Source organism: Hypanus sabinus, chromosome 24, assembly GCF_030144855.1.
Source record: "Hypanus sabinus isolate sHypSab1 chromosome 24, sHypSab1.hap1, whole genome shotgun sequence".
In the NCBI taxonomy this organism is placed as follows: Eukaryota; Metazoa; Chordata; class Chondrichthyes; order Myliobatiformes; family Dasyatidae; genus Hypanus; species Hypanus sabinus.
Window position 1 is genome coordinate 13,312,771 of NC_082729.1, and position 25,073 is coordinate 13,337,843.

Consider the following 25,073-nt stretch of genomic DNA (forward strand, 5'->3'; position numbering starts at 1 on the left):
TGTGACCAGTGGGGTACCACAAGGTTCGGTGCTGGGACTGCAGCTGTTTACAATATACATTAATGATTTAGATGAAGGGATTAAAAGTAACATTAGCAAATTTGCTGATGACACAAAGCTGGGTGGCAGTGTGAAATGTCAGGAGGATGTTATGGGAATGCAGGGTGACTTGGACAGGTTGGGTGAGTGGGCAAATGTATGGCAGATGCAGTTTAATGTGGATAAATGTGAGGTTATCCACTTTGGTGGCAAGAACAGGAAGGCAGATTACTATCTAAATGGAGTCAAGTTAGGAAAAGGGGAAGTACAACGAGATCTAGGTGTTCTTGTACATCAATCAATGAAAGCAAGCATGCAGGTACAGCAGGCAGTGAAGAAAGCTAATGGCATGCTGGCGTTTATAACAAGAGGAATTGAGTATAGGAGTAAAGAGATCCTTCTGCAGATGTACAGGGCCCTGGTGAGACCCCACCTGGAGTATTGTGTGCAGTTTTGGTCTCCAAATTTGAAGAAGGACATTCTTGCTATTGAGGGAGTGCAGCATAGGTTCACAAGGTTAATTCTCAGAATGGCGGGACTGTCATATGTTGAAAGGTTGGAGTGATTGGGCTTGTATACACTGGAATTTAGAAGGATGAGAGAGGATCTGATTGAAACATATAAGATTATGATTGGACACACTGGAGGCAGGAAGCATGTTCCCGCTGATGGGTGAGTCCAGAACTAGAGGCCACAGTTTAAGAATAAGGGGTAGGCCATTTAGAACAGAGATGCGGAAAAACTTTTTCACCCAGAGAGTGGTGGATATGTGGAATGCTCTGCCCCAGAAGGCAGTGGAAGCCAAGTCGCTGGATGCTTTCAAGAGAGAGTTAGATAGAGCTCTTATAGATAGCGGGGTCAAGGGATATGGGGAGAGGGCAGGAACGGGGTACTGATTGTGTATGATCAGCCATGATCACAGTGAATGGTGGTGCTGGCTAGAAGGGCCGAATGGCCTACTCCTGCGCCTACTGTCTATTGTCTACCTTAAACCTACGTGGGTTCTATACACAGATTGACTTGTACATTTAATTTGACATCAGAGTCTTTGTTAATCTTTAAAGCTACAACACAGTACTCATACCAGACATTCAAGAACCCTGTTGCTTTTAAATAAATCAGTTTTGAAATTTGGATGAGTATTTTGCTAACACCAAGTACCTTAGATGACACCAAACCTTCACGATACTGGAGAGGCATAAAGAAATAATCGATGGATTAGTCCAAAAGAGTAATATATCTCTGGCTTAAATTATGTTTAGATAATTATTAACAAGATCAAAGGAATTTCAAATGGTTATTGCAACAAGTTGCTTGCAGAAAAGGATAGGGTGGGGAAAAAAACACCGCAGAGCTTTAAGCTAACAAACTGGTACCTGGCTGCTGTCTGGGTGCTTCAACACGTCTGAGCTCAGGATCCTCATCCACTGGTAATTCAATGGAAGTTTTTGGAAATTTACGCTTAGCTGGAGAGAATGTGCACATTTTTACAACATTACATGCACACATGGTTAGCGCAAATATAAAATTTGCAGTTTCTTTCATTTGAAAAATCATGTTTTTGTTTTAAATCATGTTAAAAAATTGTATTTTTTTTTACTGAATTAGTACATCCCAGGAGTTGAAAAATTCCAAGGAAGATCATTAACGAAAGGCAAATGGAGCGTCAGGATTGGAATTCCAAATGCCCAATCAAAAAGCAAATTAATGCAGAAAATAAAATGCTCAACAGATCTGTGGAAGAGAGATGCTTAGCGTTGCAGGGGTTAACTCAAGAGTATAAAAAGCAGGAGCAAGCTATCCAGCAGCTTTGAGCTTCCTGTCATCCATTAAGACCATGACTGAGCTTTTAAGCATTATCCTCATAGCTCTTTATTCTTTTATCTAGCAATCTACCGATCTCAGTTCTAAATGAACACAATTACAGAGATTTCACAGCTATCCAGGGCAGAACTCCAAATATTCACAACGTAAAAACTTATTCTTGCCACGTTCCTAAACTGCTGAGACTGCACCTCCTGGTCCTCATATCCTCAACTAGGACAAACCATCTTCCTGCACCCTGTGAAGCCCTATTGGTCATATTTTTAAGTTTCCTTGAGATTGCTTCTCATTTTCTTAAATACTACAGGATAAATCACTACCTCCCCTCTTGCAGCAAATCTGCAAATGCTGGAACCAGATTTGTAAATCTGCACTGTACCCTATAAAAGGCAAGTACATTCTTTCTCAGGGGAGGAGAATCCAGGGAATGCTTTAGAAATTGTTTCCACTACGGTCCAATCCAATTGAAAAAACTTCCTTACTTCTGTGATAACACCTTCTGATGACAAAGGCTCCAATACCTTTTGCTACTCTTGTCTTTTGATGTACCTGCATGTTAACTTTTCAGTGATATCCAAGTCCCTTAGAATATCAACGTCACCCAAGCTCTAACCATTTTACAAGTTCTTTGCTTTTATGACCTCAGCTTTCCACATATTCCATTTGCCACGTTCTTGCCTCCTTGATCAGCTCGTCCATCACTCTTGAAGATTCTGTATAATCACACATGGTTTAAATGTCATTTTACCATGCTGGCTGATGATATTTTGACCTTCAGCCAGATAGTTGATATAGATTGAATACTGGAGTTCCCAGGCCAAAGTGCCTGTTTCTGTGCTGCACAACTCTATGAGCTGTAATTTGTGTTACTCCACTCATCACATCCTATTAGTCCAAGACCCACTTATTCCCACTTCACTTTCTGCTGATTACCTAGTCTTTGAAGAGCTCCATTTCAATCAGTTCACGTCTCTAATTTTATTGAGTTGCATTTGAAAAACATACCACTTGCAACTTCTGATACTGAGGGGAATTAAGTCAATTCAACCCATAAACATTTAATAACCCACAAATAGAGTTTTCTTTTAAGATGCAAGATGGCAGGTGAAGATCATAAACAGAAATCTCCAAAGCAAAGAAAAAATGTATTAGTATTCCAATGATATCAGCCTTTGGTATCTATGTCTCTATAGATTTCAACACTGTAACATAATTATTTACATATATAGAACTTTAATACATATATAAAAGTCATTTAGCATTATTTTCTAATATTTTTAAAATTTTTATTTTATTTTATTAATTTATTGAGATACAGTGCGGAAGAGCCTCTTGGCTCTTCAAGGCACGCCGCCCAGCAATTCCCCGATTTAATCCTAGCCTGATCACAGGGCAATTTACAATGACCAGTACATCTTTAGACTAAGGGAGGAAACCAGAGTTCCTGGAGGAAACCCACGAAGTCACAGGGAAAATGTATTAACTCCTTACAGGCAGTAGCAGGAATTGAACCCGGGTCACTGGTACTGTAAACCATTGTGCTAACCACTACACTACCATACCGCCCATGATATATAGACTTCTGGAAAACATAGTAACTACTGTACTGATTTGAATGCATAACCATGTGGTGATCTACTTGCTCTGGCTGCCCTCAACAGATTCAATACATTAAATACTCATGGCTTTCAATGATATGGAGCAAGATTTGTGATCCCAGACAAATTTACCTCCATCAAGACTCCTCGATGCCCGCTTGCTTGCAGTGCGCTCAAACTGGGGTGCTGGTCTGTCAATCAGGGCGCTTGCTTCCCTTGTCTGAGCCTGCGTACGTCCGCTGTAACGAAATTTGGAACCTAGAGACAGGAACTTGGCTTTTGCCGAGGATTCTGGAGTCGTTAGCCTATTAAGGAAAAATGCTAAAGTTAAAAGGCATAGGTAAAGCATTCTTGTATTCTTCTCTTGAATACACAGGATTGAAGTTCATCAATTTTGGAGCAAATAATTCAAACTTTTCCTAAAAATCTTTATACTTGGAGATAAGAAAATTTTCTTTGAGATTTTTCTATCAATGCAAAGAACTCACATATACAAGTGAAGAATTAATTATTCAATACAAATCCTTTATAGAACAGTTTTTTTAAAAATTGGATTACTGATTCAATGTTACTTGCAACCAGAAATGACTTTGATATCAGAATTAATTTTATTAAACAAATATAAATTTTCAGCACACGATTCTTCCTTCTCCTAAGATTTTTGTGTTATGAACGTACCTGAAAAAGGTATGATTTTCCACACATACTTTCCACAATTTTTTGGCAGCACGGTAATTGGACAGCTTAAACCCAATAGTACTTTCACACTGATCCTGAAAAATTAATGAAGAACGCATAAGCAATTCCATGAACAGTTAGAGTATGTTATAAAGTATTCTTTTAAAAAGTTACAACAATCAGCACAATTCAAAAATATTGCAAATCGAACGTATTGCAAAGCATTAAGAAATCTACACATTTTTTGTATATTGACATATTTCCCGTGTTAACAAGTGATGAATTGTTACCGCATGAACTTGATGACAGCTTTTTTTTCAGTCAACATGACACTGCTTGACAATGACTTCAAAGATACAGTGATTTTTAATATTTTAATCTTTTCCTCTTATTACCATGAAGTCAATAACAAACTAATAGCTGACTAAGTTGACTGAGAGAATTACAGAACAGGCCACTGCCCATAAGGAGTTTGTACGTTCTCCCCATGACCGCGTGGGTTTCCACTGGGTGTTCTGGTTTCCTCCCACAGTCCAAAGATGTACTGGTTGGCAAGTTGGTTGGTCATTGTGAATTGTCCGGTGACTATGACAGGATGAAATTGGGGGATTGCTGGGTGGCATGGCCCAAACGGCCAGCAGGGCCTATTCCACACTATGTCAATAAACGATACACATGCAAAATTGTGACAGAACCCAAAACGTTGTTAAAGAAATTATTAAAACAATAAACAAAACAGAAAATGCTGGAACACACAGCAAGTTAGGCAGGATCTGCGGAAAGCAGAACAGTTATATATTTTAGATCCAGGAATAACTCAAAATGGGTTCAGAACTCAAAATAGTTCTGAAGGGAAAAGGATAGGGTATTCAAGCACCAGACTTCCTCCCCTCATTGCCCCAAGCTTGTTCCACTGTTGAAAGTCAACTCTGGTTCTAATTGAAGGCAACACTGCAAATGTGCAAGGTGTTAAAGACCACTTGCAACTTCTCAAGGGAAAAGAAACATTCCTAGATAATATTCAAACATGGGCTAATAGATGGAAGGTTGATACTCATGCCACAGAAGGGCAGACAGGTGTCCGATTACCAATCCTTGGCATTCAGTGTAATAACAGACTGACCATTAGCATCCTAGGAATAACCTCTTTCTGACCAACAATTAAGTATGATGGCTGCAAGACCAAGTCAGACTGTGGGCATCTTGCGATGAGTGACTTCATTCTTGACACCCTAAGGTCTCCTGCTTCTCCATGTTACAGGTCAGAAGTGTGATGGAGTGCTGGAGATCAGTGCAACTCCAACAGAACTAAAGCAACAGAACACAACAGCAGCCAGCCACAGCAGCCTGAGTGTGGGTAAATTGGGCACCAATGTTCATTTTCTAGACAATCAGCCATACTATAGCTGCAATGTGCATATTCTATTCTCACAGAATCCACAAAACTGTATCACTAAGAAAGTAAAAAGCATTAGGTAAATGCATATGCTGACATGTGCACAGAGTTACTGGAGAGACACAGCTGGTAGATAGGAAATAGTTTCTTATTCAACAAAATGAGACACAGCAGGCATCATGTCAAGACCCTTTCGGAGAAGAGGCCCACTCAACTCAACACTACATGACATTTTATGATCAAAGGACAATTCTATATTTACAATGTATCTGCAATGCTTCCTTTGAATTACATATAAGCTTTCATACCTCCTTCTTCACGCCCACATTCTAGATAATGTTAATGTCTGGTTTTCCGAATAACTGCTGTTTTCACAGCTGTAGGAACCAATTAACCAGGGCTGCATTTAAAATTTAATCTACAAAAATTTAATATTTGTATCTGAAGTTAGTTGCTGAAGTTACTTGCTATATGTCCTAACTCCCCCCCTCCCAAAAACACCCTAACAGCATAGCCAACCACTTGAAGGTACCATCTAAGCTACACACTATTCTCACTTGGAGATACGTTACTGGAATTGCAGGAATACCTTCTTTATAAGCTGGCCAAGGTTGTGGTTTAAGGCAATGAGCAGTAAATGCCAGCCTTGCAAGCAATTCTATTATGAAAAATGATTTAAATAGACATATTCTATTAATATTGGTTATAAGCTTTTACTCTTTTTTTTGTTTTGTTGTCAGAGGAGAGTTCCACAATCCTACCTGAAGTACTTCCTGACATCACTCTTGAATAACCTGTTCTGATTTCCTTTAGGGCTATGATTCTTGATTCTCAGGTGCTCTCAACAAAAGACAATTTCCTTCTCTCAATTTGTTTAATCACTTTAAACACTTCAATTAGATCATCCTTAAATCTCTGCACTTGGGAGGACAAGATAAACCCTTCCAATCAGCGCTCATAACTTAATCCATTTACCACCCACATCTTACTGATGATGCAATGTTTTTCTGGAAGCACAGAGACATTCCTGAGCACAACCATGGCATTAGTTCCACTCTTTTATATCCAAATTCCCTGGAGACAGAGACTATACATTCAGGTACATATATTCACAAATTTCTGAGAACTTTTATGGATGACATCTACTTCGCCATAAGTTTCCATTTAGAAAATGCTTTAATCTCTTTTTTTGTCTTTTATATCTGTTTTTATCTCTAATATCCCTTTTTGCGCTACATTTACTTTTCTTATTATAACTTATAGAGTAACATTTTTATGTATGGCAATGTAAAAGTTGCTACAAAGCAAGAAACTTCATGACATATCAGTGATAATAAACCTGGTTCTGATCCTAAAGTGGATGGCCTCAGAGTCCTCCACACTACATCTGTTATGATTTTGCCCGCTGCCTTACTCACACAAACTTCATCATCAACTTTTACTTATCCTGTACTAGGACCCCAGAGCAGATCTTCAGGCCACAAGCTTCCAATTAGGTTATATATGCATTTTCTTTGCAAAACTAGCAGCTCCCAAATGGCTAACCACAACTGCCCAGACTTCCAATTTTGTCACACATCCCTTGAATGGAAAAGGTTGAAAGTACGGGGTTGGAAATAAAAAATTAGTTATTTGTCAGTAGAGATGATGTAAAACCTAACCGAAAAGTGCAAGTTAAAAGTCTTACCATGTAGCACTGAGTGATACAATTGCAAATTTGACCAATAATGAGCAAGCAGATTTTATAGTGTGAAATTCATCAACCTAAAAAACTTCTTCCATTTTCAGTGATGTAATCTGATTGACTGAACATTTCCAGTATTTTCTGCTTCATTGAAGAAATCCCAAAACTTGATTATAACGTCCTGCCATTATGGTCAAGTAGTTCAAGAACAAATTCACTTAATCTCATCACATGCATGCCGCTTCTCTGCGACCACACTGACTCACTTTAGGCAGTGAGATTTACAGAAAAACAAAAATCATTTCTGTGACACTACAGAAAATACAAAAGGTACACTGCAGAAAAGATTTACAAGTATGCTGCCAGGAGTTTAGGGACTGAATCATAGGGAGAAGTTGGAAAGGCTCGGACTTAATTCTGTGTAGCATTGGAGACTGAGGTGTGATCTAATTAAGGTGCAGCTCATGGGGAGCACAGATAAACTGAATGCACTCTTTTTTTAAACCACGGTTGTGGTATCAAGAAGTAGAAGGCATACTTAAGGTGAGATCTAAGAGGAAATTGACAGGCAAGTTTAAAAAAAACATGAAGAGTGATATCTATGTGACAGAGGATTGCTGATGTGAAGCAACTATGGTAGCAACTTTTAAAAGACAGTTATAGGGGTACATGTATTGGAAGGGTTTGGGTAGTGGTTGACTAAATGCTGGCAAATGGACTACGTTGGATGAAACATCTTGGTCAGCATGGACTCGTTGTCCTGAAGGCCCTGTTTCTATGCTGTATGACCTGATGATTCTAAACTATCCTAGTTCTGTGGAGAGCATTCTAACTGGCTGAGTCACTATCTAGGTATGGGGGGGGGGGGGGGGGGGAGAGGGGAGCCCTGCTGTACAGGATTAAGATGAATGAATGAATGACATTTTATTTTCAGTCAGTACAAACATTACAGAAAGCATCATTTTCAAAGATGATTTCATATACAAAATTAAATTGTAAAAATCTTTAAAACAGGCCGAAAGGGTGTAGGCTGAAGCCACAGCTTATTACGTCTACGCATCTTACTTATACAAAAACAAATTTGTTGTCAATCATCACATCAAAACAAAAAAATTCATAATCTTTTAACACGAAATCCAATTCCAAGTATCATTTATTTACATTACTCCCATTCATTTTAAATCATGTATTTCATATTTGTTCATTAAATTATTTTTAAATAATTTTTTAAACTTGTTAAGTGTGGTAAATGTTTTTAAATTCTCACTACAACTGTTCCATAGATTCACCCCCTGACTGAAACACAATGATTTTTCACATTTGTTCTTATCCTTTGTTTTTGAAATATGTTCCTCTCAAATCATGTTGACTCTCTCTCATTTTAAACAATCTTTGGACACTTTGTGGTAACTGTCCATTTTTTACTTTATAGATAATTTGTATTATTTTAAAATCTAAGAAATCTCTGAATTTTGAAGTGCTTAGTTGATTAAATAGTGGACTGGTTGGTTCATAATAACTTGTCTCATTTACAATTCGTATGGCTTTCTTTTGGAGTAGAAAAGTTGAGTTTGTATTTGTTTTGTATGTATTTGCCCGTACCTCTACACAGTAAGTCATGTATGGGACTATAAGTGAACAGTATAACGTATGCAAAGATTCCCGATTTAAGAAATCTTGCGCTTTGTACGGTATTGCAATAGATTTTGACATTTTTGCTTTGACGCAAGTTATATGTGGCTTCTAGCTTAATTTATTATCTATTACCACTCCTAAAAATTTTGTTTCAGATACCTTACCAATTCCAACATCATTTATTCTAAGTTTATTAAATGGGTTTGGTCCAAATATTATGAATTTAGTTTTACTTAGATTCAGTGATAATTTGTTAGTATCAAACCATTTCTTTATAATCTTTAGTTCTTTCTCCACTGTATCCAAAAGTTGTTTCAGCTGTTCCTCAGTACAAAATATAGTTGTATCATCAGCAAGTAATATACATTTTAATGTCTGAGAAACCATACATATATCGTTTATATACAAAATGAACAGCAATAGACCAAGCACTGAACCTTGTGGAACCCCACAAGTTACCCTCAAAAGTTTTGAATTTGAGTTGTTTATATGTACAGACTGATACCTGTCTTCCAAATACCTACCTAACCAGTCATATGCCACCCCTCTAATACCATGTCTTTGTAGCGATGTGCTACACACAGCGCTGAAATAACGACATGCAGTTGGTAAGTCGTTTCGAGACTAGTTTATTCAAACTTCGCGGCGCTGGTATTTACTCCTTAGCGCCCGCCCTATCTGGGCGGAAATGACGTCAGAAGTGTATTACCAAAGTCTCCCCCCGCGTGCTGGCTATTTGTGAGCCGGTTCGCCTGCGCAGAAAGTGGGTCACCACATAACCACCCCCCACAAGAACTGGCGATACACCCCCCAATGTCCACAGTCTGGATCAGCCTCTGTTTTGGAGGTCTGCCCCTGTGCCATGGTGCCTGAACCTCGACCAGCTGCGCCAAGTCCACATGGGCTGGTTTGAGTCGGTCCACCATGAAAACCTCTCTCCCCTCAATGTCCAGTATGTACGTGGTCCCGTTGTTGTTGATCACCTCAAATGGCCCCTCATACTGCCACTGTAGCAGTGCCCGGTGTCTGCCCCTTTGTACAAACACAAACTTACAGTCCTGCAGGTCTTTGGGTACATGGGTTGAGGTCTGTCCGTGCTGTGAAGTCAGTACCGGGGCCAGGTTGCTGAGCCTTTCGTGTAGTCTGTCCAGGACTGCTGCGGGTTCTTCCTCTTGCCCCCTTGGGGCTGGTATGAACTCTCCTGGGACGGCCAAGGGTGCGCCGTACACCAACTCGGCGGACGAGGCGTGTAGGTCCTCTTTGGGCGCTATGCGAATTCCAAGCAGGACCCAGGGAAGCTTGTCCACCCAGTTAGGTCCTCTCAGGCGGGCCATGAGAGCTGACTTCAAGTGATGGTGGAAGTGTTCCACCAGTCCGTTCGACTGTGGGTGGTAGGCAGTAATGTGGCGTAGTTACGTTCCCAACAGGCCGGCTACAGCCGACCACAAGCTGGAGGTGAACTGGGCGCCTCTGTCGGAGGTAATGTGGGCTGGTACCCCGAAGCATGCTACCCAGGTTGCAATCAGTGCTCGGGCGCAGGAATCGGCAGATGTGTCGGTGAGCGGGACCACCTCTGGCCACCTCGTGAACCGGTCTCCCATAGTTAGGAGGTACCGCGCTCCTCGGGACACTGACTGGTAGGGGGCCCACGATATCCACATGAATGTGGTCGAACCTCCGGTGGGTGGGTTCGAACTGCTGCAGCGGGGCTTTAGTGTGTCGCTGCACCTTGACTGTTTGGCACTGTGCGCACGTTCTGACCCGTTCACTGACCTGCTTGCGAAGTCCGTGCCACGCAAACTTGCTGGAGACCAGCCGGACGGTTGTCCTGATAGACGGGTGCGCCAAACCATGTATGGAGTCGAAAACTCACCGCCTCCAGGCTGCCGGGACGATGGGGTGAGGTTGGCCAGTAGCCACGTCGCACAGGAGGGTCCTATCACCTGGGCCTACAAGAAAGTCCTGCAGCTGCAAACCCAAAACTGCGGTCCTGTAGCTGGGCATCTTGTCGTCTGCCTGCTGCACCTCTGCCAGTGCTGCATAGTCCACCCCCAGGGACAGAGCCTGGACAGCTGGTCTGGAGAGTGCGTCCGCCACGACGTTGTCCTTTCCTGAGACATGCTGGATGTCCGTCGTGTACTTGGAGATGTAGGACAGATGTCGCTACTGGCGAGCCGACCAGGTATCGGACACCTTCGTGAACGTGAAGGTCAACAGTTTGTGGTCCGTGAACACGGTGAACGGCCTGCCTTCTAAGAAGTACCTGAAATGCCGGATTGCCAGATACAGTGCCAACAGCTCCCGGTCGAAAGCACTATCCTTGAGTTCGGGTGGTTGTAGGTGCTTGCTGAAGAACACCAAGGGTTGCCAGCGCCCCTCGATGAGCTGCTCCAGCACCCCATCAACTGCTGTGTCGGATGTGTCCACTGTGAGTGCCGTTGGAACGTCCGTTCTGGGGGTGCACCAGCATCACGGCATCTGCCAAGGCTTCTTTGGCTGTAACGAAAGCGGCCGCGGCCCCCTCGTCCCAAGTAATGTCCTTGCCTTTACCTGACATCAGGGTGTACAAAAGGGAGCTTGATATGGGCTGCTGAGGGAAGGAAACGGTGGTAGAAGTTCACCATACCAACGAACTTGTGTTTGACCATGTTGGGGCAGGCAAAGTGGCGGATCGTGTCTATCTTGGTGGGCAGAGGTGTTGCCCCGTCTTTGGTAATCCTGTGGCCCAGGAAGTCGATGGTATTGAGACCGAACTGGCATTTGGCTGGGTTGATTGCGAGGCCAAAATCACTCAGGCGTGAGTAGAACTGGCGGAGGTGGGACAGATGCTCCTGGCGACTACTGCTGGCTATAAGGATGTCGTCCAAATAGATGAACGCAAAGTCCAGGTCACGTCCCACTGCATCCATTAGCCGCTGGAACGTCTGTGTGGCATTCTTCAGGCCGAATGGCATTCGGAGGAACTCGAACAGGCTGAACGGGGTGATAAGTGCTGTTTTGGGGATGCCTTCAGGGTGCACCGGGATTTGATGGTATCCCCGGACAAGGTCTACTTTGGAAAATATTCTTGCCCTGTGCAGGTTTGCTGCAAAGTCCTGTATGTGCGGCATGGGGTAGCGGTCTGGAGTTGTAGCCTCGTTCAGTCTGCGGTAGTCGCCGCATGGTCTCCAACCCCCAGCTGCTTTGGGCACCATGTGCAGGGGAGAGGCCCATGGGCTGTCAGACCTCCGTACGATCCCCAATTCCTCCATCCTCTTGAACTCCTCCTTCGCCAGGTGGAGCTTTTCCGGGGGGAGCCTTCGTGCGCGGGCGTGGAGGGGTGGTCCCTTGGTGGGGATGTGGTGCTGAACCCCGTGTCTGGGCATGGCTGCCGTGAACTGCGGTGTCAGAATCGATGGAAAGTCTGCCAGGATTCTGGTGAATTCGTTGTCCGATAGCGTCATGGAGTCCAAGTGTGGGGCCGGCAACTTGGCTTCACCCAGGGTGAACGTCTGGAAAGTCTCAGCATGTACCAGTCTTTTCCTTTGTAAGTTGACTAGCAGGCTGTGAGCTCGCAAAAAGTCCACCCCCAGGAGTGGTTGGGCCACCGCAGCCAGGGTGAAGTCCCACGTGAACCGGCTGGCACCGAACTGCAGCTGCACTGTGCGGGTGTCGTAGGTCCATATCGTGCTGCCGTTTGCGGTCCTCAGGATGGGTCCTGGCTTCCTGTTGCGGGTGTTGTACCCCGCCGGGGGCAAGACGCTGTTTTCCGCTCCAGTGTCGACCAAGAAGTGGCGTCCCGACTGTTTGTCCCAGACGTACAAGAGGCTGTCCTGGTGGCCAGTCGCCAGTCATTAGCAGCAGCTGGCCCTGGCCCTTGCAGGGCAGGCAACAACGGCGGGCTTTTGTGCCCCACCGCTGGTGTTAGAAACACCACTGTTCACTAGCCTCCTCACTCCTGCCTGTGTTGTGTGCGCCCCCCTGCCGGGCCTGGTCTGATCCGCTGTTGGGCACGTGGCCTGGTAATCTGACCTACGGACGCCACGCTCTCCCTCGTGGCTTTCCACAGCACGTCTGCCCGGGCCGCCTCCTTCCGGGGGTCACTGAAATCTGCGTCAGCCAGCAGCAGATGTATGTCCCCGGGCAGTTGCTCCAGGAATGCTTGCTCGAACATGAGGCAGGGCTTGTGTCCGTCAGCCAAGGACAGCATCTCGTTCATCAATGCTGACGGCAGTCTGTCTCCCAAACCGTCCAGGTGAAGCAGGTGGGCACCCCGCTCATGCCGTGAGAGGCCAAAGGTCCCAATGAGCAGCGCTCTGAATGCTTCATATTTGCCTTCTTCCGGGGGCAACTGTATGAAATCCGCAACCTGGGCGGCCGTCTCCTGGTCAAGGGCGCTCACCACGTGATAGTAACGAGTGGAATCAGAGGATATCTGCCGAATCTGGAACTGGGCTTCTGCTTGGCTAAACCACACGTGTGGTCGCAGCGTCCAGAAAGTCGGCAGTTATAGCGAAGCTGCGTGAACAGATGAAGAATCGGTCATCTTTGGTCCAAATCCCATTTGAACCGTCGGGGTCACCAATGTAGTGATGTGCTACACACAGCGCTGAAATAACGACAAGCAGTCGTTAAGTCGTTTCGAGACTAGTTTATTCAAACTTTGCGGCGCTGGCATTTAATCCCTAGTGCCTGCCCTCTCCGGGCGGAAATGACGTCAGGGATGCATTACCAAAGTCTCCCCCCGCGCGCTGGCTATTTGTGAGCCGGTTCGCCTGCGCAGAAAGTGGGTTGCCACATCTTTTTAATTTTGTTAATAATAATTTATGGTCAATGGTGTCAAATGCTTTTATTAAGATCAAAGAATATTCCCACTGTGTATTCATTTCTTTCCATAGCGTTTGATATTTCTTCTACAAAATCTACTAATGCTATTGTAGTGGTTCTGTTTTTTCTGAAACCATATTGCTGTTCACAGAGTATATTAAGGTGTAGAGAGTTGTAAACATAGCTCCATCACGGGCACTACCCTCCGTAGTACCCAGGGCATCTTCAAGGAGCAGCGTCTTGAAAAGGAGGCATCCATCATTAAGGACTGCCCCATCACCAGGACATGCCTTGTTCTCATTGCTATCATCAGGAGGGAAGCACTGGAGCCTGAAGACACACATTCAACATTTCTTCCCCTTTGCCATCTGATTTCTGAATGGACATTGAACCCATGAATACTACCCCACTATCTTTTTTTAAAAATTTCCCTTTTTTTTGCACTACTTATTTAATTTAGCCTTTTTACATATACACACACCCACTACTGTAATTCGTGTTTCCCCCCATTATTATGCATTGCTTTGTACTGCTGCTACAAAGACAAGAAGTTTCATGACACATGCCCGTGATATTAAACCTGACTCTGATTCAAGGTCCTGCTTTATTTGTCATTCTTTTTTACTTCCTTCCTTTAGAAGACCCTCTTTAGCCTTGGTTTCATCCTACTTGAGATGTATATTCTATTCTATCAACTTTCCACCAAGTCAACGAACTCAAAAATAACTTGCTTTCTTTCTTTCCCATTGCTGAAGTGTCTTTAACTTTTTCCACCAATATTGTCAGACATGCTTAGTGCTATTAGCATTTTCTATATTTATTTCACCGAATAATGATTTCCAGGAGGAGGATTAAAAGGTAGTCTGTGCCAGTTGAACTAAATACAAGATATTACTGATTCCATGAGGGCACAGCAGTGGGATGGATCAGAAAGGTACAATGACATAAAAAGTAGCTTCTTAATTAGACCTGACAATAATTTATTCTGACTGCAGATGGCGCCACATTATACTAAAACAACTTGTATTCTGCTTATTTTACCAGCAGATGGAATGACCCACCTAAATTTAGAAAAACACAGACTCTCTCTGCAGAATAATTTCAAACACCATCCACCGTGCAGAAACACACTAACCACCAAATATAACACTGAACATGAAGGCACTGATAAAATTTCTTTTTGGCTATTTGAGACAGTTATTCTTGCTACCCGGATGTTATATTAGGAAGTACTAATCCAAATCTCTTTATTTTAAATTTTGGGTTAAAAACGATTAGTTTGCTTGACTAAAGCTCTCAACGGTACCGAACAACAGTTTTGATGCTTCCCAGAAATCTGTTTTCCCACTTCACTCTCAGCTTTCCAATCTCTTCGAATTAAAACAAAAGATATGTAACCCTGTGCATTGATTTGCATCCAGTACCTTCGTGGATGTGTCATTTTCTGCATCACAGTCTCAACATACATCAGGGGAATGGGACCATCACTTCCACGCCAACCAGTGGGCACCCATGCATATTAATTTCATTTGGCATTTGCTCCAAATCCTTCAATGCCTGGGCAATGAATGCTTGCCCAGACACTTGTTTAAATGCTGTCAGTGACTCTGTTTCCATCACTCGCTCCAGCAATGCATTCGAGATACTCACCACATTCTAGATTAAAAAGATGCTTTGGATTCCCTCTAAATTTCTTACCCATTACCCTAAATCTGTGTCCTCTAGATCAGGGAAAATCTCCTGCACTCTTATCTATCCATAAACCTTACTTTTCTATACCTCAATCATGTCCCCTCTTAAGGGGAACGTAAGGTGAAACTTCTTCACTCAAAGGGTCATAAGAGTATGGAATGAGCTGCCAGCACTAGTGGTTCATGCCAGCTCAATTTCAACGTCTAAGAGAAGTTTGGATAAGTACATGGATGGTAGGGGTATAGAGGGTGATGGTCTGGGTGCAGGTCAATGGGAGAAAGCAGTTTAGATGGTTCAGCAAGAACTAGATGGGGGAAAAGGGCCTGTTTCTGTGCTGTACTTTTCTATGACCCTAAACATACTCTCCAAGGAATTGAGACCAAGATTCGCCAGTTTCACCTCATAACTGAAACACTCCATTCCAGGCAACATCCTGGTAAATAACCTCAGCTCCCTCTCCAGTGCCCTAATATCTTTCATATAGTGTGGTGATCAGGTATGGATTCTGGATGAAGTATGACCAATGTTTTGTCATAGCATAATGTCAGAGCATAATCTCCCTGCTTGAGTTCCCTGTTAATGAAGGCCGCAACTTTATTATATCTTCTTAACCACCTCCAAGGATCTTTGGACTTGCTGCGAAGGCCCCTCAGTTCCTCAATAATGCCGAGGACCTTACTATACATGATGCATGTCCTTGTCTCTTTCTTCTGGTTCTTGAGCCCCTGGCTCCCAGCAGAGCAGAGACCACTGATGACCTTCCATCCTCTGTTCTAAGCCAGATTCTCAATGGTGGACCAGGAAAATCCCTATTGTCTAATTTTCAGCTTTGACATATCTCCTCCGTGTGTTCTTTGGACGTCCCATTTTCCCCTTTCCTTGGCTATTCCATTTTAATTCCTGCCTAGTGATGTTGTTGGTTGGCTTTCTCAAGGTGTGGCCAATCCAGCTCCATTTCTGTTTGTATATTTGTATCTCCATGGATTCCCGGCTGGGGAAAGTGTCTGGTTGGTTATTTTGTCAGTCCATCTGATGCTTATGAAACTCCTCAGGCACTGGTTGATGAAAGCCTGCAGTTTTTGTAATGTCTAGCCTCTTTGGTATTCCCAAAATGCATCACCTCACATTTACAAAGATGCTACTGTATCTTCTAAATTTACTATATTGACAGCAATTATTTTTGCTAATGACTCCATCCTGCTAGAAAATACTTTTTCTTTGAATGAAAGTATGCAGTCAATATTTTTATTTTAAGGCAAATGGTCATGTGTGTATAACTCTCAATTGGGCAACTTATAAGCAAACATCTTATTGCATACTTAGACAAAATGGAAAAGGGCAGTCTGATCATGAAGAATGAAGAAAGTAAAGGGAAAAGCTCTTGACTCTGTAAATGAAGTAACAAAATCAGCTTTAGTGGTGGGAAGGAACAGCAAGGGCAATAAATATTTGTATAAGAACGTAAGAAATAGGAGCAGGAGTAGGCTATCTGGCCCGTCGAACCTGCTCCACCATTCAATAAGATTGTGGCTGATCTGACCATGGACTCATCTCCACCTACCTGCCTTTTCCCCATAACCCTTAATCTCCCTGCTATACAAAAATCTATCCAACCTTGTCTTAAGCATATTTACTGAGGTAGCCTCCACTGCTTCATTGGACAGAAAATTCCACAGATTCACCACCCTCTGGGAAAAGCAGTTCCTCCTCATCTCAGTCTTAAATGAACTCCTCTGAATCTTGAGGCTATGTCCCCTAGTTCTAGTCTCACCTACCAGTGGAAACAACTTTCCTGCCTCTATCTTATCTATCCCTTTCATAATTTTATATGTTTTGCATACATGCCCCATGAAGCAATAATAACACCTGAATTATAAAACAGTAGGCATATCAAACTGGAGCAACACAATAATTATGGGGATAATGAATCTCCCTATAGGTTATGTAAACCAAATTGGGTGGCGGGGTGAAAATACATCTTTATCAAAGAAGGTGTAAGGCATGCCTTCCCTCTGCTAGCCTACAGGTCCCCCTTGAATAAGGTGAAGCACCTGCTTAGGCTCCCCCCGATCAGGGTCACATGAAGCCACGGGAGCAGGTCATATGAGCAACTGGTGCATATCACAAGTCCTGGCATTACTGATGCCAGGCAGACAATCTTAGAGGAGTACTGATAATATCTGAGGTCACCCATCTTGTAAAGGCACTGACCAGAAGGCAGCAATGGCAAACCACTTCAATAGGAAAATCTTGCCAAGAACAATGGTGGTCATGAGACCACGATCGTCCCTGTCATACAACAGGGCACATAATGATAATGAAACCAAGTCAGCAGTAATAACAAGGCTGTTTTTATGGACTGAACAATAGATGGTTGTCTGGATCATATTGAGCAACCAGAAAAGGAAATAAACTCTGGTATTATGCAATGACAATAAGTTAATAGCCAGTTGGTTAAGGAATAATTTGGGGAACAATGAAAGAACTTCATTCATGACTCAGTCTTTAGTTCCGTTTGAAACCAGGATTCTCTGTCCTGGCAAATGAACCTACAAAATATACAAGGTAAGTCATGATAGACTGGGGAGCTATGTTAGAAGATACTATAATGATGCTGAGATACATCTTAAGATGCGCTGGGACACATCATTAGTGATGCTATCTGGTTTATTTATTGCTCATCTTTGATAATCTAGGTTAAGTATCTATATCACGTAAATATCAAACTGAAGTACCACACCTGGGGGATTAGACACTTCCTTGGAGAGAGATTTTAAATAAAACTTGCAATGGATCACTCAGAGATGTTTGGTCCAAAGGTGAATCTGGGACCATGGGTGTTTGTGTCTTTCAACTTCAGACACCCTCGCAAGGGGACCCAGCCAAGTTGACCAAGCCCTGGCTTGTGACACAACAACATTGGTCCACGGGTTACATCTCTTGATCCACAGCCATCTGGAAGCTCACTCAGCAGCTCCTGTGAGGGTCTTGATGGCTCTTTTCTTTGCCAAGTATGCCAAGGAGAGAGTAAGTTCTGCATAGTGAGCACTCGGCAAAACCTCTACATCCCACCTCTATAGGCTCACATCGCGCTCTCCTCCCCGGTCTCTAGTACTGCTCTACCAGCTCCTGGTATCTGGCTTTCTGATGCTTAAATGCCTCCTCAATCCAGTACTCCATACTATCAATCTAGTCAGTTCTATCATGACCACCTACCATAGGATTACTAGCTACTCCTTCACATAACACTTCAGAATGTGTTATTTCATTAGATGCAGAGAAAGCATTTGACAGAGTTGAATGACCATACTTATTTAATGTGTTGGAGAAGTTTAATTTTAGTCCGACATTCATTTCCTGGATTAAACTGATATATCATACCCCAGTAGCCTCGGTGTTTACTAACAATCAAAGATCTCCCTTTTTTCGTTTATTTCGGGGCACTAGACAAGGTTGTCCTCTTAGTCCACTATTATTTGATATTGCTTTAGAACCCTTGGCAATTGCTATCAGAGAATCACAGGATATTCTTGATATTAATCGTAGGACAGATACTCATAAGTTATCTTTGTATGCAGTTGATTTATTATTATTTATTTCTAATCCTGAGAAATCCATTCCTGTAGTTTTATCATTGTTGGCTTAATTTAGTGATTTTTCTGGGTATAAATTAAATCTTAATAAGAGTGAATTGTTTCCTTTAAATAGACAGGTCCTAATTTATGGAAATTTACCTTTTAAATTAGTTAATGACTCTTTTATTTACTCAGGGATTAAAATCACAAAAAACTATAAAGACTTATTTGGGGTTAATTTTGTACCCTTAATTGATCAGATTAAATGCTTGTTTACTAAGTGGTCACCATTATCTTTATCTCTGATAGGTCGGATTAACACTATTAAGATGGTTATTTTACCCAAGTTTTTATATATTTTTCAAGCGGTACCAATTTTTATTCCGAAATCTTTTTTTACTAATGTTGATTCAAAAATTTCCTCATATATATGGCAGAATAAAAATCCCAGGTTAGGTAAAATATATTTACAGAAGGCAAAGAAGGAAGGTGGATTAGCATTGCCTAATTTTAGATTTTATTATTGGGCAGTTAATATCAGATATTTGCTATGTTGGTTGAAAGATTGGGATGAATCTTTTAGCCCTCATTGGGTGAACCTGGAAATTAAATCGGTACTAGGATTTGCACTGGGTTCGATTTTAGGGACTTCTCTTCCTTTTGCTCTTTCTGAATTGCCAAAACGAATTGGCAACCCAATAGTTAAACATACTTTACGTATATGGTTTCAATTTCAGAAATTTTTTGGGTTGACTCAGTTTGTTTTAAATATTCCTATTGTATCCAATTGTTTTTACCACCTTTCAATTATAGACCAAGCTTATTTGGCTTGGAAGACTAAAGGATTACTACGATTTTCTGATTTATTTTTGGATAATTGTTTTATGTCTTTTGAGCAATTATCTAATAAATATAATTTGCCTAGATTTCATTTTTTTTAAGATATTTACAGATTAGGAATTTTTTAAATAATGTATTTCCTACTTTTCCAAATTTTGTGTCTTCAGGTATTTTGGAGAATTTGTTTGAACTAAACCCTTTTCAGAAAGGGCTTGTATCAAAACTTTATAATATAATTATGAAGATACATTCAGAGCCCCTTTTGTAAGACAAAAAATGATTGGGAAAGAGCTTAACCTTATTATTCCTATTGAGAATTGGGATAAATTCTTCAATTAGTTAATACATCATCTATATGTGCCAAACATTCACTAATACAGTTTAAGGTTGTGCACAGGGCACATATGTCCAAAGATAAATTGGCTCATTTTTATTCCTATGTAAATCCTATTTGTGATAGATGTCAATCTGAAATAGCGTCTTTAACTCATATGTTCTGGTCGTGTCCACTTTTGAAAAATATTGGAAAGATATTTTTGCTATTATCTCTGTGGTATTGAACATTGATTTACAACCCCATCCAATTACCGCAATCTTTGGTTTACCAATGATGGACTCACTTCATTTATCTTCTTCCGCTTGTCGAATGATTGCATTTCTTACACTAATGGCTAGAAGATCTATTTTGTTGAATTGGAAGGAAATTAATCCTCCTACTGTATTTCATTGGTTTTCTCAAACTATGTTATGTTTGAATTTAGAAAAAATTAGAAGTGGTGTATTTGACACTCCTACTAAATTTGAAAAGATATGGAGACCATTTATTCAATATTTTCATATGATGTAATAGGACCCTGTTCCAAGCCTATTTGATTTTCCAATTTTGTTTTCATATATGTCGAGAGGATCAGAGTTGACGACACTGATGATTTGTATTTTTGTGAGATATTATAAACAGCCCTTTTTTTTCCTTTTTTAATTTTTTTCTTTTCTTTTTTTGTTTTTTTTCTTCTATTAGTTATTAGATTTTAGATTAGTTTTTTTGCATAATAATTTTTTTTATTCTATATTATGATATACCTAGGTTTGCCTTGTTTATTTGTATATTGTATCATTTATGATGTGGGAATACTCATTTATACTGTAATCATTGTTTTTGTATTCTTTTATAGTTAGTTGACATATGTACATTTGTCATCCCATTATCTATGTATCAATTTTATTTTGTTGTTATTAATAATGATAATAAAAAGATGGAAAAAGAAAGAAAGAAATGATTACTAGCATTTAAAAAAATACACAGCTTGTAACATAGATAACCCTGCAAGACTCAGTCATTGAGAGAAATGGTTAAAGGCAGCATTAGATCAAAAGGCTTATGCTACCAGAAAAGCAAAAGCCAGAAAAGCAGGAAGGTTTCACAACTCAGTCTTGAAATTCTTTACTCAAGAGATCGTAGAAACTTGGTCACTAGGTGGAAGAAAACAACACTCCTGCCAGTTCAGAACATCATGCTAGAAAGCATTTGCTTACTAATTCAATGTATAACACAAATGATTGCTTTTAAGTATACATTAAAATACGAATAACTTCACTTTCCAAACTTGATTAAATTGAGAAATACCTCTCCTGGACGAATTTTAATGAAGAAACTGCTGCGTTTGTATGAAATCTTCAGAACTTTAGGCCAGGCAAAGCGATTTATTCGGAGTCTGTCTTTGTACACAAGGAGGCCACCTGAAGATACCCCAAGCATGATGTCTACTCCTTCCAAGTCCTAAACAGAACAATTAAGATTAGTGAAAACCAAGTGTTGGGTAAGTTAGAACAAAAGGGAAATACTTAGTGTGCTAATCCTGTTAAGTCAAAAGTTCAAGTATCCTTGGTAGTTAAAAGGCTCAAAAAAAAAGTTCAATAAATTTGAAATTGATCACACCATTGTGCACTTAACTAAATTGGTTGATTGAGCTTGTTTGATAAATGCAAGAATGAAATTTTTCATTCAAATATATCTTTGAAATTTATTGTACCATTTCCCTCTTTACATTAATCACAACATGACAAATGCACCAATTCATCAGTTAATAGACAGCACATCTTCCAAGTTCAAGTACATTTATTAACAAAACACGTATACAGTACACAACCTTGAGATTCATCTTCTTGCAGGCAGCCACAAAAAGAAACACAAAAGAACCCACTTAAAGAAAAACCCCATACAACAAGATCGTCAAAACACCCAATGTGTGTGGGGGTGAAAGCGTGTGAACAATAAAAAGTAAACAAATAACATTAACTGCAATCCCTGAAAGCGAGTCCTCAGTCATGGAGACGCTGAGGCGAGTGAAGCTGGTCCAGGAGTCCCTGATGGCAGCGGAAGCAGCTTAGTGTCGTGCTGAAGTTGCAGGCTGCAGCTGCAATCTGCTGAAGCGCCTTGGTCAAATCAAGCAAATAGTAAAAAAAAAGTAAACAAAGACAAGGAACACATATTGTAGAGACCTAGAAAGTGAGTCCACATTTAGTCAGGACACATTTAGTGCTCAGGTGAGTGAAGCCCGAGGGCTGTAGGACATCAGCTGCTCCCAAACCCGATGGAGTGGGATCCAAGACACCTTCCGCCAACTGGCAGCAGCAAGGAGACCACACAAACTCAGGCAAGTGGCATTGAACACTTATCCACTTTCTGCTCTCGTCCTCGACAATTTTAACCTTGCTCAATAATTCAATTGGTGTGGAGTAATGAAGCTGACCACTGGTTTGTGTTCCACCATTAGGAATCAACACAGTATACACCCCCAGTGATAGACATAGTGGCACTCTCCAATCTCAACCACGCCACATTCCCCAGGAGATCACAGAAGTACGAACTTGTTCAATTGGCTCAAAAATACAGCCTTAAAAGGGAAACTACAAGCTGCATCTATCACAGTTAGAAGAAAAAAAATACAGTATCTGGTAGTTTTGTAAGCTGTCTGCAAGGTGTCACTGCTGGTTGCTGGCATCATTTTGTGAGTCCTTGTGCAGGAACCGAAACCCAAGTTCCAAAACTTTAATTTTGGAAAAAGAGATTCAGAAGTGTGTGAACTCATTAATATTGGTGGTAAAGCTGGTTATTGCTTACATCAAAAAAAAGGTGGATAATGGAATGATTCAACCAAGTTACTATTTCAGTTAGGATTGTAGATTAGTGCTGTATTTAATAGACAAAAAAAAAGTCAGTATAATGGCAGCAGCGTGCTGAAGGGAAAACAAAATTCACATGAATTATACTTAATTTTTGTCCTAATTTTCTTTATTAACAACAGGTGTGTACCAAGCCTTCAACATAAAGTTTCTATGGGTTAGCAAATAGGTTGTCCAAAACCTAGTACGTGATGAGCAGATATTTCACCATATGTAGGGGAAAATGGATAGATCTTCTTCTATCCCTGCCATAAATGCACTCCCAACCCAGTCACAAGCTCAAACTCCAGTATTTGGAGCCATTTTTATTTAGGAAATGAGAATGTTAATAACTGTAATGAATAACAGCCTTCCGTCACAGCATACTAAGTAAGCCTTTAATCAGTTTTCAACAAAATTAAAAACAATTTTAGTTTAAAGTAGGTCAGGCAGCATTTGTGGTAAAAAGTTTGGATTGAAGGACATCACATAAAAGAAAATTCCAGCTAAGCAGCAACAAAGGCTATGTGCGTTGAAGCATTTCAGTCACTTGCGGTGACGCGCCTGTGAGCCTAGAGGGAACAGTTTTTCATGTTTCAATAAATAACTCTATCCATTAAATACATTGTACACGTCACTTATTTCCAGCACATTTATACTTTAATGCCACAGAGGTTAATGGTTAAAAGCTTTCCATGTGTGAAAAGGATTAGTAAACCACTTGAAATAGCACATTGCAACACAGGTAAAAATTGTGTCTATCATTTTGGTAATATTTGAAACTGCAGAAACAAGTTAAAGAAAGATTCAATACTCAAGTTACCATAACTATATGACTGATTTCTTGTTAAGTAGTAAACTATAAGAAACAGATAAAAATTTTAAAAAATAGTAACAGCACTGAAATTCTACCTTTGGAATTTAACTTGTTAAATTTGGAAGTTAATTTACCAACTGATTAAAATTTCTCTAAAACTGTCAAACAACTAACTTTTCATTCGATTGCACCATTTTTGAAATATTTATTACAGCACAAGGGACCACCTTTCGGGCAGGTTCCCAGTAGAACAATACTATCGGTTCCATGCTCCCTTCCTCGTTCCCCTTCTAGCCATGCAACTTATAATCGTGATTTCATATTGCTACAGTTTGCAGGTGTTTTCCTTGAACAAAATAGTTAAAAGATGTTGGATTTTTAACTTATTGCTACTTCTACCAGTTCCAATTGAAATTTTAAAATGTCATGTTCATGAATGCTGGACTTCAAACAATTCAAAACATGCCTAACAATTACAAATTCTATTTGACTATGCACTCTACAAATGTTCAAACGTAAGCACCATTGGGTTAAATATAAAATTTGCATTTTACTTACTGGACCATCGTTTGCACAGCACAACCATGGTTTCTGGATCTCAGTGAGCTTACAAACTAGCAGCATCCACCAATGTTTAATTGTCCATTTCTTCTATCAGAAAATTACTGCTTTGCTATCAATGGTTTAGAAAAATGGAACATTCAAATTGCAGTGCTTAAGATTAAATTACACTGCTCACTCCAAACATTTGGTTTAGCAACCGTAAAGGAAGATATAAACATTGTTAAATTAGCCATTCTGCACCAGATCATACTGATTAGAGAGTCAGCAAGTGTTCTCAATCTGTATGGCAAATTGTTTTTGAGAACAAAAGTGAGTATTTAGAGTTTCATGGAAGAATTAAGGAACCTAGTGCATACCTTTGCTGGGTGAAAATCTACACCATACATTGAGAGCTTTTTAGCATTCTCCAAAAACTGCAGATCAGCTTGAGCTGGGGTCATAGCCCTAGAAAGAAATATTAAAGCCAATACGTAAGTACTTTAATAATAAATGTCTCATTATCTATAAGAGCCGCACTTGTCTGAAATCACATAGATTGATCTTCCCTCTTCCTTCAAATGGCAGTGCTCTTCCTTTTTAAAATTAAACAGTGATGAGTCACTCAAACCAGTCTAAAAGCAAACAGTCCATATGAATAACCACTAGAAAGTATCCAGAAGCTATCATAACAGCATTATAGCCCATTGATCAGTTCAACAGCCGATTCCTGGGTGTCACAATCTTAGAGGACCTGTCCTGGACCCGTCACAGAAACACAATTGTG

General features: G+C 40.9%; 1 protein-coding gene across 15 annotated transcripts in view; it reads right to left on the minus strand.

Annotated features, from left to right (window-relative positions):
* Positions 1–25,073, minus strand: part of LOC132380479 (protein 4.1-like) — a 167,057-nt gene that overhangs the window by 45,850 nt on the left and 96,134 nt on the right. For 12 of the 15 annotated variants that reach the window (XM_059949303.1, XM_059949307.1, XM_059949305.1 and 9 more), the window contains 5 exons: positions 24,667–24,754; positions 21,392–21,544; positions 4,140–4,234; positions 3,594–3,766; positions 1,416–1,505 (listed from right to left, as the gene is read on the minus strand). In XM_059949303.1, coding sequence (XP_059805286.1) covers positions 1,416–1,505; positions 3,594–3,766; positions 4,140–4,234; positions 21,392–21,544; positions 24,667–24,754 — 599 coding nt within the window. The remainder of the gene's footprint in view (positions 1–1,415; positions 1,506–3,593; positions 3,767–4,139; positions 4,235–21,391; positions 21,545–24,666; positions 24,755–25,073) is intronic. The other 3 variants (XM_059949317.1, XM_059949311.1, XM_059949309.1) reach the window with 1 other exon arrangement.